The sequence below is a fragment of the Podarcis gaigeae genome (assembly GCF_964106915.1).
Source record: "Podarcis gaigeae genome assembly, chromosome: 1".
In the NCBI taxonomy this organism is placed as follows: Eukaryota; Metazoa; Chordata; class Lepidosauria; order Squamata; family Lacertidae; genus Podarcis; species Podarcis gaigeae.
In genome coordinates, this window is record NC_139678.1 from 27,374,207 (window position 1) to 27,390,539 (window position 16,333).

The 16,333-nt window shown below is 40.9% G+C and overlaps 1 protein-coding gene across 1 annotated transcript in view; it reads left to right on the forward strand.

Annotated features, from left to right (window-relative positions):
• The window catches only part of SEL1L (SEL1L adaptor subunit of SYVN1 ubiquitin ligase), a 37,283-nt gene that overhangs the window by 10,548 nt on the left and 10,402 nt on the right, over nucleotides 1-16,333 (forward strand). Inside the window, exons 4-16 of the mRNA XM_083733178.1 lie at nucleotides 621-788; nucleotides 1,679-1,784; nucleotides 2,877-3,039; nucleotides 4,299-4,352; nucleotides 4,448-4,507; nucleotides 5,893-5,974; nucleotides 6,854-7,008; nucleotides 9,044-9,100; nucleotides 10,415-10,483; nucleotides 10,818-10,895; nucleotides 11,696-11,758; nucleotides 12,766-12,853; nucleotides 15,038-15,186. Of these exons, the coding sequence (XP_083589304.1) occupies nucleotides 621-788; nucleotides 1,679-1,784; nucleotides 2,877-3,039; nucleotides 4,299-4,352; nucleotides 4,448-4,507; nucleotides 5,893-5,974; nucleotides 6,854-7,008; nucleotides 9,044-9,100; nucleotides 10,415-10,483; nucleotides 10,818-10,895; nucleotides 11,696-11,758; nucleotides 12,766-12,853; nucleotides 15,038-15,186 (1,292 nt within the window). The remainder of the gene's footprint in view (nucleotides 1-620; nucleotides 789-1,678; nucleotides 1,785-2,876; nucleotides 3,040-4,298; nucleotides 4,353-4,447; nucleotides 4,508-5,892; nucleotides 5,975-6,853; nucleotides 7,009-9,043; nucleotides 9,101-10,414; nucleotides 10,484-10,817; nucleotides 10,896-11,695; nucleotides 11,759-12,765; nucleotides 12,854-15,037; nucleotides 15,187-16,333) is intronic.

The following is a 16,333-nucleotide window of genomic DNA, read 5'->3' on the forward strand; positions in this document are numbered from 1 at the left end:
GTGGTTTCCTCTATAATCAACTTAATCAAGCAGTAGCCTTATAATAGGTGTGTCAGTGAGAATTTCACTTTACAGTGCTTTGTTTCTCCTGGTTATTGAGTTCTTCTGAATGTCAAATTGCTTTTCAGCTTGATAATTAATAACAGGAAATATGTACACTGTATGTGAGAGTGTTCAGAGCTGCCTAATGTGTCTGAATCGCTATGCAACAGCAATGAGACATGGTGTAAACAACTTTGCACACATGTGGTCCTTTTGCTGCCAGGCGATAATTACTAATTAGTGAACTACCAGTCTCGTGTGTGTGATTTCCTGAATTATTGTAATTTCCAGAGCTTCTAACTAATCCTAACTATGTGTACTCCTATTGAATTCAGTGGGGCTTATTCCCAGGGAAGTTGGGATAAGATTGCCATACTGAAAATTGATACTTTGATTTAAGTTGCAATCTTATAGACAATTTCTACATTTTGAAAGGAAAATACCAAAAGATGCCACATGTTCTATTTTAACTAAAACGCTAGGTAAAAACAAACTCTTAGCAGCAGTTGAGCTCCTTCCTTCAAGATATGTTAATAATGCAAGATATGTTGGGTTGTTGTTGCTGTTGCTGTTTTTAGTTTTGACAGCCATTGGAGGAACTGCAGATGGTGAGCCATGCTACTTCCCCTTTCTTTTTCTGGAGAAGGAATACTCGGAATGTACTGTAGATGGAAGGGAAGATGGTAGACTCTGGTGTGCAACAACCTACGACTACAAGGCTGATCAAAAGTGGGGCTTCTGTGAAAGTAAGTATGGCAGCTATGCTAAGAGATTCCGTTATTGAGCTGCGTGAGATTAAGTCAATGAATGGTGCTGAGACAGAAATTGAATACCTGTTCTTATAACAATAGGACTTGGGGGTCATCTGCTGAAGTTATTTGGGACAGACAAAATAATAAGTGGATTTGGCTCCTCCAAGGTCTGGTGGTGGCCAGTGGCTTAGATGGCTCTTACAGGAGATTAGCCAGATTATTTGGGAAACCTCCAAGTACCCAGTGTTGAAAACAAAACAAGATGAGGTCACTGTTGCCTTTTTGCTTTGTGAATTTCCCTTGATCTAGCTGCTTTCCCACTGTTTCACCCACACTGGTGGGAAAGTAGCTGGAAAAGGGTGCTTTTTACTTAAGAAAAAGCTGTGGGGACAAAACTTGGAACTGACAGCAGCATGCAGTTTGCTGTTTAGGAACTGTAAATTAAGCTTGCCGGGGGAATAAAAGTTGCTCTGGTCGCCATGAAGTAGTAAATATATCTTCACATAACAGTTAAATGAAAAAAGTGGAAGTAAGCGTGATTTCTTTTTTTCAAGAGAAGGATATGATTTTACTTTCCAGAGTTCAAGAAGATGTTTGTCACTCTTTTTAACATGACCACCAAACTCTGTGCTAGGTATACTTTTGACTATTTTCAGTTCATGGTTAACTTTGTTTCCTTCTGAGCCTTTCACCTTTTGGCTTCTGCAAGGCAAAGAAATATGAAGCACAGTGGTTTGTTAAAAGCACAGGAACCCAGTGTGAAATATGTAGGTTGTGGCATTCTATAACAGCCCAGTTAGCTGCCCTGAGAACAGTGTGAGCAGTGTCTTGGTGGCTAAAGTATTAATTATTCTTTTTTATACTTTTCTTTTTAAAAAAAAAAGCTGAAGAAGAATCTAATAGGAGAAGACAAATGCAAGAGGCAGAGGATGTTTACCAGACTGGAATGAAAATCCTTAATGAAAGCAGTAAAAAGGCCCAGAAGAAAGAGTGAGTTACATGTGTGTGATAGAGAAAGAGAATTAGGCCAGTTTTAAAATTTATACATGTGACTGGCCAACTTTATTTTATACTGCTAAAATTTTGTTTTCAATTGCAAATAATACATAAAGAGGAATGCAGTGGTTTCAAATCCAACTTCATAGAACTGTTGCACTTACGGGGAGCAAGTGAAATTTTAAAGAACTGTTGTAATGAGTTCAACTTGTCTCATCCAAGTATATGAGTAACTGTGATCTTGGATAGGTGGCAGAAAAGCCCAAGAAGGATCCGTAACCTGGGCACAGCTGCTGAGAAGGCTTCTTTCTACATTCTCACCAGACATGCCTTAGAGACAGTCTCAAGTGGGAGCTTCCATGTGTAGGTCTTCCATGCTAGAACGGAGGAACTGCCTCCATACCCTAAAACTACTTGGGTTCTGGCTATCTAGGAAACAAGCAAAGAACATTTGTTGTATGATACTGGCACCTTGGATCCTTTCCTGTGTAGGTTTTGGCCTGGTTTTGTGACTGAAACTTACTTTGTTACAGTGGTGGGTGGTCCATGCTATGAACTGGGCAATATTGTGTTTTTCTGTTGGTTCTGCTGGACCTCTCCATGGCTCTCAGTACCTTCCACTATGGTATTCTCTAGGGCAGGGATTTCCAAACTGTGTGTCACAACACATTAGTGTGTCGGCTGCAGTGTCACGTGAACGCTTCCCACACTCCTCCTGGGGCTGGAAAGGGGTTAGTTTAACCTCCGGCTTTCCAGTAAAACTGAATTACTGTGTTTACGAAATGATGCATATCTAAAAAGTGTGTCACCAACATGAAAAGTTCAGAAAGTTCTGCTCTAGGGGTATCTCACTGTGTTGGGAGAGGAGCACGATTTTATGCCCACCCCTAGCTTGCAGAGCAGATAGATCCTGCTCAGCTTTGTGCCCTTACAGGATTCTACAAAATTTTGTCTTGTCCCCATGCTGTTTACTATTTACATGAAATCGCTGGTGCTGGGTGTCTGTGGATTTGGAGTTGGATGTCATGACTTTGCAGATGATACATACTTACTTACTTATGTTCACACCTATTCTTTTTCTTTAAGAGCCTATCAGTATCTTATGAGAGCAGCTGACATGAATCATACAAAAGCAATGGAAAAAGTGTCTTACGCCATGTTGTTTGGGGACTACTTGAAGCAAAACGTTCGGTCAGCTAAAGAACTCTTTGAGAAACTGACTGAAGAAGGGTCTCCTAAGGGGCAAACAGTATGTATACTTTAAAGTTTCTCCTTTGTTAAGCAGTGTTTGAACGTTTGTAAAATTGCATATGACTTGCATTGTGTGGTTTGTTCTAAGGAGTGTGCATTTCCTCTGTGCGTTGGCAGGCCTCCTTGCATGCAATCTGCCAAAAGCAATGATCAACCTGTTTTGCTGTCACTGTTTCTGTGTTATAAGGCCTAATATACCTCCAGGGCACCTATGGCTGATGTAAGGTTTGCCTGCTCGTTTGGTGTTACCTAAAATAGTTTGCTCATATCAAAGCACATGTTCAACTATTCACATCGATCATGCTCAGTTGCTCTGAGAGGTATGGCAGCAGTTCTCAGGGTCAGCCAAGCAGGACAGGTGGTTTCAGTAAGAACTACGTCTGCGTCATGTTCATACCATTTTTAAAGAGCTTCATAGACTTCAGCTAGGCTTTTTTCCTCTTCAGAAAGGAAAAACGAGGTCGTTAAAGTGATGCAGAATTACTTGTCTAAATTATACTTTTTCCTTAACGGCAAATTTATTACTGAGATTAGTAAAACCTGTCTTTCCATTCCATTTTAATCTCTCAACAAGCATATCACATCTTTTGGTATCCACCTAATCTTCACTGAGTTGGAGCCAAAATAAAATCCTGTGTGTAGCTTTTCTGTTGGGGTTGGCGGGGCAGGGGGTTAGCCCATTGAGGAACATAAAGGTTGCATTGTTGTGAGGTTTTCCTCCTATTCTCGCTGCAAGCCTATTTTTAGATGGGCTCACAGACAAACGAACTCTAAGGGTAGTAATCTCCATAATAAACTTTTAGCTTGTGTACCGTACTATGGTGCTTTCAAATTTAAGATTCAGGTTTTCCTTTCCTGCGCTGCAAATGTTCTGCCTGGTCACTGTTGTGAAATGCCTAGTTTGTTGACACTAACATAAACATGTTAGGTGGACAATATTTCAAATCCTTTTACTTAAAAAGCTACGTACTGTTGCAAAAATCCATATTTTCCAAAAGAGTAGTTGTGTAAGTTTCTTGTAACACCTTAAAAATTAAATAATAATAATAATAAAGACCTTGTGACTTACTCAAGCCAGATAAGCAACCCTTGCACTGCGCCTGAAAGGTCAGGTATATTGCATGGATATAATCCTGTTATCTGCATACTTTGTATTAACAATAAATATATAAGCACAGTAACCTTGTAAAGCAGGTTGTAATGGTAGTTAAACCAGTCCTGAAATTGCCAATTGTGAACTGTGTTCTTCCATTTCAGGCTCTTGGATTTCTCTATGCCTCTGGCCTTGGTGTTGATTCCAGCCAAGCAAAGGTATGGCAATTCTACTGATGTTTCCCCAAGTCTTTTTCTGATGAATATGCCAGTAAAAAAAATGTTATTAACCAGCCTCTGCTTTTTTTCTGTAGGCACTAGTTTATTACACTTTTGGTGCCCTTGGAGGAAATTTGATAGCGCATATGATTCTGGTAAGTCCATTTGTCATTTAACACACAAGTAATTGAATAAAACCTGCAATGTATCATATTACCAAAAGGAAAGCATATTACAATATCTAAAAGTACAAGGTGTTCCGTTATGAAGCATTCGTTTTATTTTTATGGCTTAGTCTTTTTTTAAGTGCAACATTTCCATGTTTAGTACTTGAGACCAGCTGGATAACTCAGTTGGTTGCAGCATGGTGCTGATAACACCAGGGTTGCAGGTTCAATCCCCATACGGGAGAGCTGAATATTCCTGCATTGCAGGGGGTTAGACTAGATGATCCTCAGGGTCCCTTCCAACTCGGGGATCTCTTGTTTCTAAAGGTCTTTAAATCAGTCCCTTGGTATAAAATAATTGCTTCAAATCCTGCTGTATAAATAGTGCAGTTGCTCCTAACTTAACACTAAGAATGTGCAGCTGTGAATCGTCAACATCTCTCCGTAGACCACAGTTGAGGAGTCATCCCAGAGGAGTGCATGCCAGCAGTGGCAGAGGCTAAAACAAAAGTGGGCAGGGATGCCACACAAAAGCACACTCACATTCAAGGTCTCTTTGGTACTGCTCAGCTGTTTTTCCTGATCAGCTGGACCACCAGGGGGCAGAGGTGAGGGAAGAGATCACTGTGAGAGGATGATGTAAGTTCACACCCTGGTTTAGCTATTATGGAAACAGCTGTGCAGTGGCAAAGAAGGGACTAGGAGAACTGCTGCTTCAAGGTACTCCAAGCCTGTGGAGTACATGGCTGTGTGTCTTCTCCAACACTCACAATGCTGTGCCACCTCCCCCTTCTGGTGGTGATTCTAGAAGATGGTACTGCTGTGGCCTTGCTTGAATCTCTGCTATGGATACGTTGGTGGTCTGGTCCAAACCACCAGTTCCCCTACCCCTGCATGAGACTGCTTGCAGCACAGGCAACCTTTTGTTCCCAGTTGTCTACACAAACATGTTAACTTTCCTCATTATTATTATTTTTAATGAGACATTCCTGCATGTGGTAGATTTTGGTCACATATGCAGGATGAGAAAGACGCAATAGAATTTGGTTTTCGGTGGGTTCTCATAAGCCAAAGCTGCAAGCTATTATGCAGGGAACCACTGTGTGGATGTTTTTAAGAAAGCCTTCCATGTTCAAAAATGCCAGAATTATAACTGTGTTCATAATTTTTCATGAAAACAAAATCTGAACCTAGGACATTGAATATGATGATTGTCTTTAACCTTTTCTCTCTGTCACCATCTGCTTGAAATAAATTCAGTTATAAAACAGCAAGATCCATTTTTTAAAATTTGTGTACTATTCCCAAATTGTGATGGATTTTTTTTGTCATCTTAATAGTAAGTTGGAATAACAAGAGTGGCTTCTTTCTAGGGCTACCGGTACTGGGCTGGGATAGGAGTCCTTCAAAGTTGTGAATCTGCTCTCACACATTACCGTCTAGTAGCCAATCATGGTATGTGTATGTTTGTTTAAACATCTATCTATATATTTCCCATTAACTAAAATGTCCACACTGAACTATGTGCTTGTCAAGGTAGATGTCAGTATGTGAAAGTATGGATATCTTTTTCTGTTCTTCAGTGTGCCTTGAACAGAAATAAGATTAGCCTCTTAACATAAAGTGAAGTTTGTACAACAGCCATTATGCATTTTTAGCAGGGCCAAACCATCCCATTTCTCCCCCTGAGATGAAACAGAAATGTGCTGCTCCTCTCTGCTTTGCCTGCCCCACCACTGCCAGCAGAAGTGATGGACCAGGCGGGATCTTAAGTTTCCACTGCCTGAGGTGGCTGCTTCACCCTGCCTCATGGGTGTGCTGGCTCTGATTTTTAGGTTGAACAGAGAATCTGCACTGTGGCAAAAGCATAGAATACTTTTTGTAGCTCAGCCTAGTTTTAAGAGATTCAGTCTCTACTGTCAACAATTTCATATTGATTTAGGTTTCATTTCAGATTTATTGCCTGTTTCTAACACTGTTACAGTTTTCTGTTTAATCTCTTGCAACCCACGCTCGGTAACTCCTCGTCCTCTTTTATAGGGCTTTTGCATATTTTTGAGGGGAAGTTCACACATTTGGGTTTTTTAGGTGTATGTGCAAGGGGTGCTAGGTTTGTGCATAAAAATGTGCAAATGTGTGCTGCTGAGGTACACTTATTAGGGCACACTGAGAGGAAGCTGCAGCCAGCCATTTGATTCTGCACTGAATCAAGGCAAGTGTGCTACTATGTGCAGTGCAGAACAGTCCTGAATCTGACTGGAATGGTTCCTCTCTGTTTCTTTTGAGCAATTGTATTTTAGTAACTGCTAACCAGGGTTCTTCTTCTTTCACTAGTGGCTAGTGACATCTCTCTAACAGGAGGCACAGTGGTGCAGAGAATTCGTCTTCCAGATGAAGTAGAAAATCCAGGAATGGCAAGTGGGATGCTAGAGGAAGATTTAATACAATATTACCAATTCCTAGCTGAAAAAGGAGACGTTCAAGCACAGGTATGGCTAGATAGAATGGGAAATGGTTGTTCTTGGAGAATGGTATAACAGCAACATATAAGTAAAGAGCTAGAAAGCTATCTGCCACACTTCAACGTCACTGACTTCATGATAAGTTTACTGCAAAGCGCTCTATGTGGAGCTTCCCTTGTTCTTAATCTGGAAGCTGCAGTTAGCACAGTTGCTGACATGAATGAGACCCTGTCATACAACACCTCTGCTCAAAGGACTGCACTGATTGCCTGTTTGATACTGGGCCAAGTTCATGGATGTAGTATTGCTATATAGAGGCCTTAATGACTTGGGACCAGTTTTCTTGGAGGGATTGTCTTGCCCCATATGTGTCCACTCAACCTCTTTGATCTGCAGAACTAGCACCGTTACAGGTTCCGTACAATATTTGTTCCACATTATAAGAAATGTTTTTTTTATTAGTTTGGCAGCACTTTGGAACTCCCTGCCTATTGACATCAGGCAGATGCCTTCACTATATTCTTTGTGGTGCCTGCTTAAAATGCCTGTCCAGACATACGAAAAATACATGTGTTTTATTTCTTTTCAGCTGCTGTTGATTTTAATCGTTTTTTAATATCTTTAAATACTCATTTTCAGCAACAGTGTTAAAGTTTTATTTCACATTTTTTTGAACCGCTTACAGGATTTGGTACATGATATTTGTTTTTAAAAGCAATAACAATAAAAGGTTGACATGTTGGGGTACATGAGACTAAACTGGGGATAGGAGTCTGTGATCCTCCTCCACATATTGTTGGACTCCAATGCCAATCAGCCCCAGCCAGTGTGGGCAGTGGGCACGAATGATGGGAGCTGTAGTCCAGCAACACTGGGAGGATCATAGGTTCCCCAGTTTGGCTGTGGCATTGTAAGAACATGAGAGCTTTAGGGAGGAATGCATGACCTCTAAAGGTAGAGGAACACAGACGATTGTGGTGTCCTTCACTTTTTCAAAATGTGAGTGACAGTCAAATTTAATTAAAATGTGTGTGTTGTCCTTCTGTAAAGTCATGAATGCGTCCATTCAGCGGCACACCTGTGCTCTGTGCAGCACACCTCAGAGTTGGACACATTTTCTGTCCTCCGCACATTCAGTGGCCTTTTCTTATGTTTCTTAAGCAGGAACTGCCCATCCAAGAGGCTCTTGTTGTCCAAAGTTCACTGTGAAATTCACAATTGACCAAATTTTTGGCAGATACATCATGACACAGCATTAACTGAACAACTTTGTATCTGAAAAACAACCAGACATAATACAACACTCATAACTTACAGACATCCAACTTAACAACCAGCATTAGAATCCTTTTTTTTCTAAAACAAATAAGTTTTCAAGTCATAGCATACTGGTAAAGCAGTACAAGCCAGTTGCCTGTGTGTGATCTGAGGCTGTGTTGTACTGGAAGGTTTTCTTTAGTTAGGCTCTCGAATCTGATCATTGCATTTAGATAAGTATTAAACAGGCTAGGAAACAGTGGCTTGAATTGAAAAGGAAATTTGGATTGTATGGGTAGAACTCAAAGGAATTTTATTTTATTTTTTTAAAAGAAGAAGATAGGTGTGTTCAAACACAAATGTCATGTCTAGGCAAAACTGCTTCATCTTATGTGTGTGTTTGCCCATCTCTGCTCTAAAACATTCAGTCTGCAGCCCTAGGCGACACATGGCCCTCAGCCTAATTTCAAAGGCCCTCTGCAAGTGATCAGTTCAGAATTCTGATGAGCTTGCTGGGGAGGGAAAGAGGGAGAAAATGAGACGGTCTTCCTCCTTTTGACTCGGGGCCCCATCCACTGCTGAGACTTGGTCCCTGACAGATGACCCCTGAGCAAACATGTCCCTTAACAGAAGGGTTGCCCACCCCTGTTTTAATGTATCAGTAATTTATCACTGCTTGCTGGCTTCAGGTTATTGTGTTTAATGAAGCAGGGCAATCACCTCCTCAAAGTATTTCCTTTCCCTTATTGCAGTATGTTTTGCTCATTCTACAATATACATGACAAGTTTTCAATTAATGTTCTAGGTTGGACTTGGGCAGTTGCATCTGCATGGCGGAAGAGGCGTAGAACAAAATCATCAGGTATGGTTCATTTGCTGTTTTGGTAATGCAGTGAATGGTTCATGGAGTCTTAGTTGGAAGGGTCATCTAGTCCAATGTCCTGCAATGTGGTCCCCCATCCTGTTTGAAACTATCCTGGTCCCTGCTTAGCTTTGCAAATGCGCTGGCAGTTTTATTGCTGCACCATTAGTAATCAATTAACAGTCAATCAATTTTAGTTGCACATTAAATGCATTGTAATAGTATTATTAATTAATATACCGCCCTATACCTGGATGTCTCAGGGCAGTTCATATACTGGGTTTATATAAAAAGTAACTGGACTGAAACTGGAATACTCTATGTATAACGCAGAAGCTATCTGTTCTGTTGCTGTGTTGTTACTGTTTGATAATAAGCACGAACAAATTTCACTATCTAATAGTAATCTTGAAGTTAGGAAAGTGAACATGCAAGGAGCAAGATTCCAGTTAATGCACAAGGTGTATCTCAGCTCTTGTATTCTTAAGCAGATTCATATATAAGATCATACATCTGTCTGAAATGAGAATCTAGTTTACATTGTGTATCTGAACCAAAGCCTGGCTTGGGTTGTTTCTGTTCTGGAAACATCCAGGTTAGACTGCTGTATTGCATTAAATGTGGCACTGCCTTGAAAGATAATTTGGGACCTACAGCTAGTGCAGAATGCTGCAGGTTGGTTGCTAACTGGGACAAGAAGGCTTGAACATGTAACACTGGTTTCTGGCCCAACTTCATTGACTGCCAATTTGTTTCTAGTCTCAATTAAAAGTTGTGGTTTTGAGGCTCTGAATCACCTTTCCCCATATAAACCTGCCCTGACCCTGAGATCATCATTGGAGGTCCTTCTCTGAGCACCATCCCCAAAGACGGTCTGGAAAGTGACAATGAGAGAATAGGCCATTTTTGTAGTCACTTTCCCTACTTTTGTAATGCTTTCCCAAGGGAGGTCTGCCTGGCACCAACTCTTCCATTGTTATGGCACCAGGAAAAACTGTTTTCATTTTCCTGAGCACTTGGGCAGCACCAATAATTGGGTACTTTTACGCCAGTTATGTTTATGTATTCTTTACTGTATCATCATGTTTTATACTTGTAAATTGATTCAGGACATTATGTTATGGTAAACAGTTTATGAATTTAGTTAACTAATATAAACTTAGTCACTTGGCTGAGTAAGCAGTGAAGCTGGTTGTTATTATTGGCAAGTTTTCAAGATTGCCAGGTCAAACAACACAACAAAGAGCACATTTAACTGAGTTCTGGAATTATGTAGCAATAATTATGGATGTTTTCTCTTATTCCATCCTCTAGCGAGCTTTTGAATACTTCAATCAAGCAGCTACTGCTGGTAACTCCCATGCTATGGCATTTTTGGGAAAGGTAAGACACACAGTACGTTTGAGAAGTTATTCTGGGTTGTCACTGAAATCAACTGGCTAACTGCTTTAAAAAAATAATAATCTAAAGGGGAACCTGGGTGCTTAAGATGGGCCTTTGGTCTAATTCAGCAGGGCTGCTCTTATTTTACATCCCCCCACCATGAAAGTTTTTCCTTTAAGTGTTTTCGAACTTTAGTTAGTTGGGCAGCAATGTTTCTGCTTTAGTTAGAGCGGAAGTTACAGTAAAGTGTACTAAAGTTTCATTATGCATGAAAGAGTCTCTCAGCTCATGTCTCTTTTTCTAAATAATCTTCAGTTACATTTTGTTCTTCCAGATGTATTCAGAAGGAAGTGATATTGTACCTCAAAGCAATGAGACAGCTCTTCAGTACTTCAAGAAAGCTGCTGATATGGTATGTTTCTACTAAATGAGCATTTTAATTTTCATAGTTGTCGTAAAAGTACAGTGTTTGAGGTCCCAGTCAATAAGGCACATGACTCCTTGTGCTGATGGTACATAGGCCCCCAAACTGTCTTCAGAATTATTTATAAAATCATTCTTGGATGTTGTCAGAGGCAGTTTACAGAAAAAGATATAAAATACAAAATTGATAGTGGCAGTCATATAATCAATAACCAAAGACAGAGAGCAGTTTAAAACAAATAGAACACCAACAGGACCAGTGTCTGAAAAACGGAAGGGTTTTTAAGGCCCATTTAAAAATCGGCAGTTCTGTAAGGAAGGAGTTGCACAATTCTGTCTGTCATCGCAGAAAAGGTTCTGTTTCTCATGCCCCAGCTTAACTGCAGGTACATGAACAAGTCCTCTGAGGTAGATCTTAATGCCTGCATAGGTTTGTACAGGTGTAGGCAGTCCTTCTGATAATAGGCTCTTAAACCAGTTGGAACTTTGAAGGTCAAAATCAGCACTTTGAGATAACAGTTCATTCCTTTTCACATGCCTTCAGCCCAAGAATTATACCTTCATCACTGCCTGAAGCTATCAAGTGTCTTACATCAAATTTGTCCTAGCTTTCTGTGGAGTCAAGAATTTTACAGAGCACATACGATAGGCCTAAACTTGGCATTGTGATGCTTTTTTGAAGGCCTAAAAACATGTGTTCTTTTATTCTTCGGAATGTTAGAAATACATGGTGAAGATCTAGATTCAAACTTGTAATTGCATTCCAATTTATTCCCTTTCATTTTTTAGGGCAATCCAGTAGGGCAGAGTGGCCTAGGGATGGCTTATCTGTACGGAAGAGGTGTTCCAGTGGTAAGTCTGCCTGGCACTTTAATGTGGCAGTACTAATCTTCTAGGAAAGAGTCGTTTATGTGTACAATAAGTGACTCCCTTGTCTTGAAAAATTAAAGCCGTTTGTATTTATGTAGTGCCATCACTCTGCATGGTGCTTTAGGGTGCAAGAGGGCAGGGCTTGAAGCCCATAATTTGACCCAGGGGTGAAGAGGAAGAAAGGCAGAGGTAAACAGGGAAAGAACATATATTTCAGTTATATGTAGTTGTGATTAATTACGCTTGGGCATTGGGAATATGGGATTTTGCCAAAGGCTTCATAGAAAATGTAGGTTTTGAGAATATGAGGAAGTTCTGAGAATCAAAACAATAAAGTGCAGCAAGGGAGAAAATACAGAATTGCTTAAGAGAGCCAGGTGGGGGAGTGGGGTTGGCTGTTCTGTGTGACAGTGCTGGATAATGGAAGGTCATATTTGAGGATGTGTTGGGAACAAGAAGGAGAGAGAGGGCTGTCCCATAAATCACAAGGAATCCCATTTAATCACAAGGAAAGGGAGTTTCTGCTAGATCTGAGACCAGACAGGAAGCCCACGTAGAGTAACTTGAGATTGCCAGGGCTCAAGTTCAATATAACTTTCCCCTTCTAGTATCAATATCTGTCTGCCGTGATATATCAGTTGCCCATTATCCACACTTTCCAAAAACAGCTGAAGACATTTTGGTTCTGACCGACTTTCCAAGCTGGACAAATGGGAATTTATCACAAGTTTACACTTGTTAGGGTCTTAGTTTTGTTTTAAATGTATTTGTTGTTGCATTTTTAACTGTTTTAATTATATTGTGCGGAAATCGCCTTGAGATGCAGGCTTAGAAGGCAATTAATAAATTAACTGTAGTAGTAATAATAATAATAATAATAATAATAATAAATATAATCCAGTAACAGCTGTAAAAGTGTCTAGTAAAACTTTCAAAGTGAAGTAGAACTCCAGCAATCCTGATTATCAGTTGTCTTTGTCTTCTTGCAGAATTATGAGCTAGCCTTGAAGTATTTCCAGAAGGCAGCAGAACAGGGATGGGTTGATGGACAGCTTCAGCTGGGCTCCATGTATTACAGTGAGTGACTACGCCTATGTTCAGTATCTACAGCTTGGAGTCTGCAGTACTAGTTGGTGACCAAGAGGTGGCAGTTGCACTCAAAAAATAATAGTAATTGGTTGGGTTTTTAAGAGTAAAAATACTCTTAAATTTTGGCATAGGCCAAAACCAGTAGACATATAATGTACATAAGTACCGCCCCCCCCCCCCGGTGGCATCAAATTTATTTCCCCCACTGTATTTGGTCATTTGAACAGATATCCTTCTTGTTGAAGCCATTTCAAAAAACAGACCTGAGTACTTTCTCTTTTCTGTGAACAATAGGAAAGTAAATATTATGTTACTGACCAGGACTGCTCTGTGTGTGTGTGTGTGTGTGTGTGTGTGTGTATGTAGAGACAGAGAAAAATACTACTGCACACACGTAAAACTCTGGAATTTGTTACCATGTAATGTAGTGGTCAGGGACACAGGTGGCGCTGTGGGTTAAAGCCTCAGCGCCTAGGACTTGCCGATCGAAAGGTCGGCGGTTCGAATCCCTGCGGCAGGGTGCGCTCCCGCTGCTCGGTCCCAGCGCCTGCCAACCTAGCAGTTCGAAAGCACCCCCGGGTGCAAGTAGATAAATAGGGACCGCTTACCAGCGGGAAGGTAAACGGCGTTTCCGTGTGCGGCTCTGGCTCGCCAGAGCAGCGATGTCACGCTGGCCACGTGACCCGGAAGTGTCTCCGGACAGCGCTGGCCCCTGGCCTCTTGAGTGAGATGGGCGCACAACCCCAGAGTCTGGCAAGACTGGCCCGTACGGGCAGGGGTACCTTTACCTTTACCTAATGTAGTGGTCACCACCTTAGATGGCTTTAATAAGCATTTGGACAAATTAAAAATTTAAGAAGATCGCGAATGGGGCACAGGTGGCGCTGTGGGATAAACCACAGAGCCTAGGGCTTGCCGATCAAAAGGTTGGCGGTTCGAATCCCCGCAACGGGGTGAGCTCCCATTGCTCAGTCCCAGCTCCTGCCAACCTAGCAGTTCAAAAGCATGTCAAAGTGCAAGTAAATAAATAGGTACCACTCCAGCAGGTAGGTAAAGCGGCTTAGTCATGCTGACCACATGACTCGGAAGCTGTACGCCGGCTCCCTTGGCCAATAAAGTGAGATGAGCGCCACAACCCCAGAGTTGTCCGCGACTGGACCTAATGGTCAGGGGTCCCTTTACCTTTAAGAAGATCACGGGGGTGGGAGCAGAAAAAAGCTCAACAAATTTTTGGATGACCTCACCCCCCAAAAAAAGCTCAACATTATTTGTTGAGCTGCTGATTGTCTGGATTTTCACTTTGTGAAATATGGCAACCCATGTTTTAGTTCTGTACAAGGCCTTGACATTTTGTGTTGTGACAGTATAGAAATACTTTTATAAATGCATGCAATACATAAATGCATAAAATGATGGCTTTGTATGGTCTTCAGTGCCAGAGACAGTATGCCTTGGAATACCAGTTGCTGGGGATCATGAGCAGGGATAGTCTTATCGCACTCATGTTTTGCTTGTGTGCTTCCGGTAGGTTTCTGTGGCCACTGTAACTAAACAGGCCTTTGATCTAATTCGCTAGGGCTCAGGTTCTTGTTATGGGTTTATTCAAGGTTTTTTTGCAGATTGGGACTCCTATCACACTTTGAATAAGGATTGGAGGCAGTGTATGTTGCTTATTTTAAAGATTGCAGACCTGCTTATCAAGAAGTAGGCCTTGTTGAACTTGATAGAACTCTGGTGTGAAATGTTTTTTTTAAATTGGGCTGTGTGTTGGGTTATCCACCTTGGTTAATGAAGTGAAAGGTGAGATAAAACTTCTACAAAGAATCATAGACTAGTAGAGTAGGAAGATATCTTGAACTAAAGCATCCATGGCAGATGGCCAGACAAACATTTGCAGCAGTATACTATAATCAGTACAATCCTTGTAAGAAATTCACTACTTTTAATACCCAGAAGGCCTAATACTTAATGCTCTTTCAGAACTGAATGTGCTTTCCCGATAAACAGTTAATATTTACTAGTGTTGTATATTTAAAAGTTACTTTTTACACTTTACAGTCATTTAGCTTTTGTACTTTTGGATTTATGGGGAGAACACTGGTAAGCCAAGTGGCATCAATTTCAATCCTTCTAGCTGCCCCTAATCCTGTATTGTCACTTCTCTCTTTGCAGATGGAATTGGAGTCCAAAGAGACTATAAGCAAGCCTATAAGTATTTTAACTTGGCTTCTCAAGGAGGGCATATTCTGGCCTTCTATAACTTGGCACAAATGCATGCCACTGGCACTGGTGTCATGCGCTCCTGTCATACTGCTGTGGAGGTAAGCATTAACTTCCTTCCTTTGCACACTTACAGCAAAGTCGTTGGAGGTACAATCAAGCAGCAGTCTTTGCTCATGGGGTTGAATTTGCTTTAAGTGTTCTGGCTGCTCTGGGTGGGATTCAGCTAATGAGTTCCATCAGCAGAAGCCCACATGAGGACTTCCACTTGCACGTTGGGGCTTCTCTCCCCCACATGCCCTCTGAAATTGTCTCTGAGAACTCCCAGAACAGCATTCGGAGGATGGAAAGAGGGAGACGTTGCATTTGGCAGGTTGCAATGCTTGTGCTGATGGAGCAATCCACGTAGAGGGATGTTGAATTCCTCCCTCTTTGTTAGATCTGTACTCTTTTCGGTGCATGCTAAAAATAATTTTATTTATATAGTCTACCCATATCCATACAATGTTGATGTGTGTTTTAACCTGTTTTTAGCTTATTGCTGATTTAAATTATTTGAATGTACAGTAACTGTTTTACCAATAATTTTATGGGTTTTTCCCCTCTTTGAGGGTTTTTTCACAATTAAGTGGTGTCTAAGTTTTATTTCAGTTATGCTTTTATAAGGATTTATAAAAATTATTTTTAGCAGATTGCTGGTCTTTGAAGAATAAAGTCTATTCTTCATCTGAGTTGTACAAGGTTGTCCTTAAATTTCAGTCCACTTTAAAACCATGAACACTTTCTTAGTTAAACACTTTCCACTAGAATTTAATATAAATTAAGATGAACACTTCTAAGTCAATAACTTGAGAGCAACAAAATATGGTTATATAAATTTGAAGCCTTTAAAGCTGGGATGGGGAATTTGTTACCTTCCAGATGCTGTTGGACACCAATTTCCGTCAGTCCCAGCCAACATGCCCAATGGTCAGGGAAGATGGAATTTGTCATCCAACAACATCTGGAAGGCTGCATGTTCCCCATCCCTGCTTTAAAGTAAACTTGGCAGATAATTTGTGCAACAGGTGAATTCCTGAATGAATTTTTATGTAGTGTTTGTCACTCGTTTCCCTGCTGAATGACTGTGCACCCTGATCCTTTTATGCCTTGATGCATTCTGAATCTCACAAATGCAGGGTCTGCAGGAATACCTGTTTGTGTCTCCTCAATGTATTCTAAGTGGTTAGCTTAAAAAGTTACAGCTGT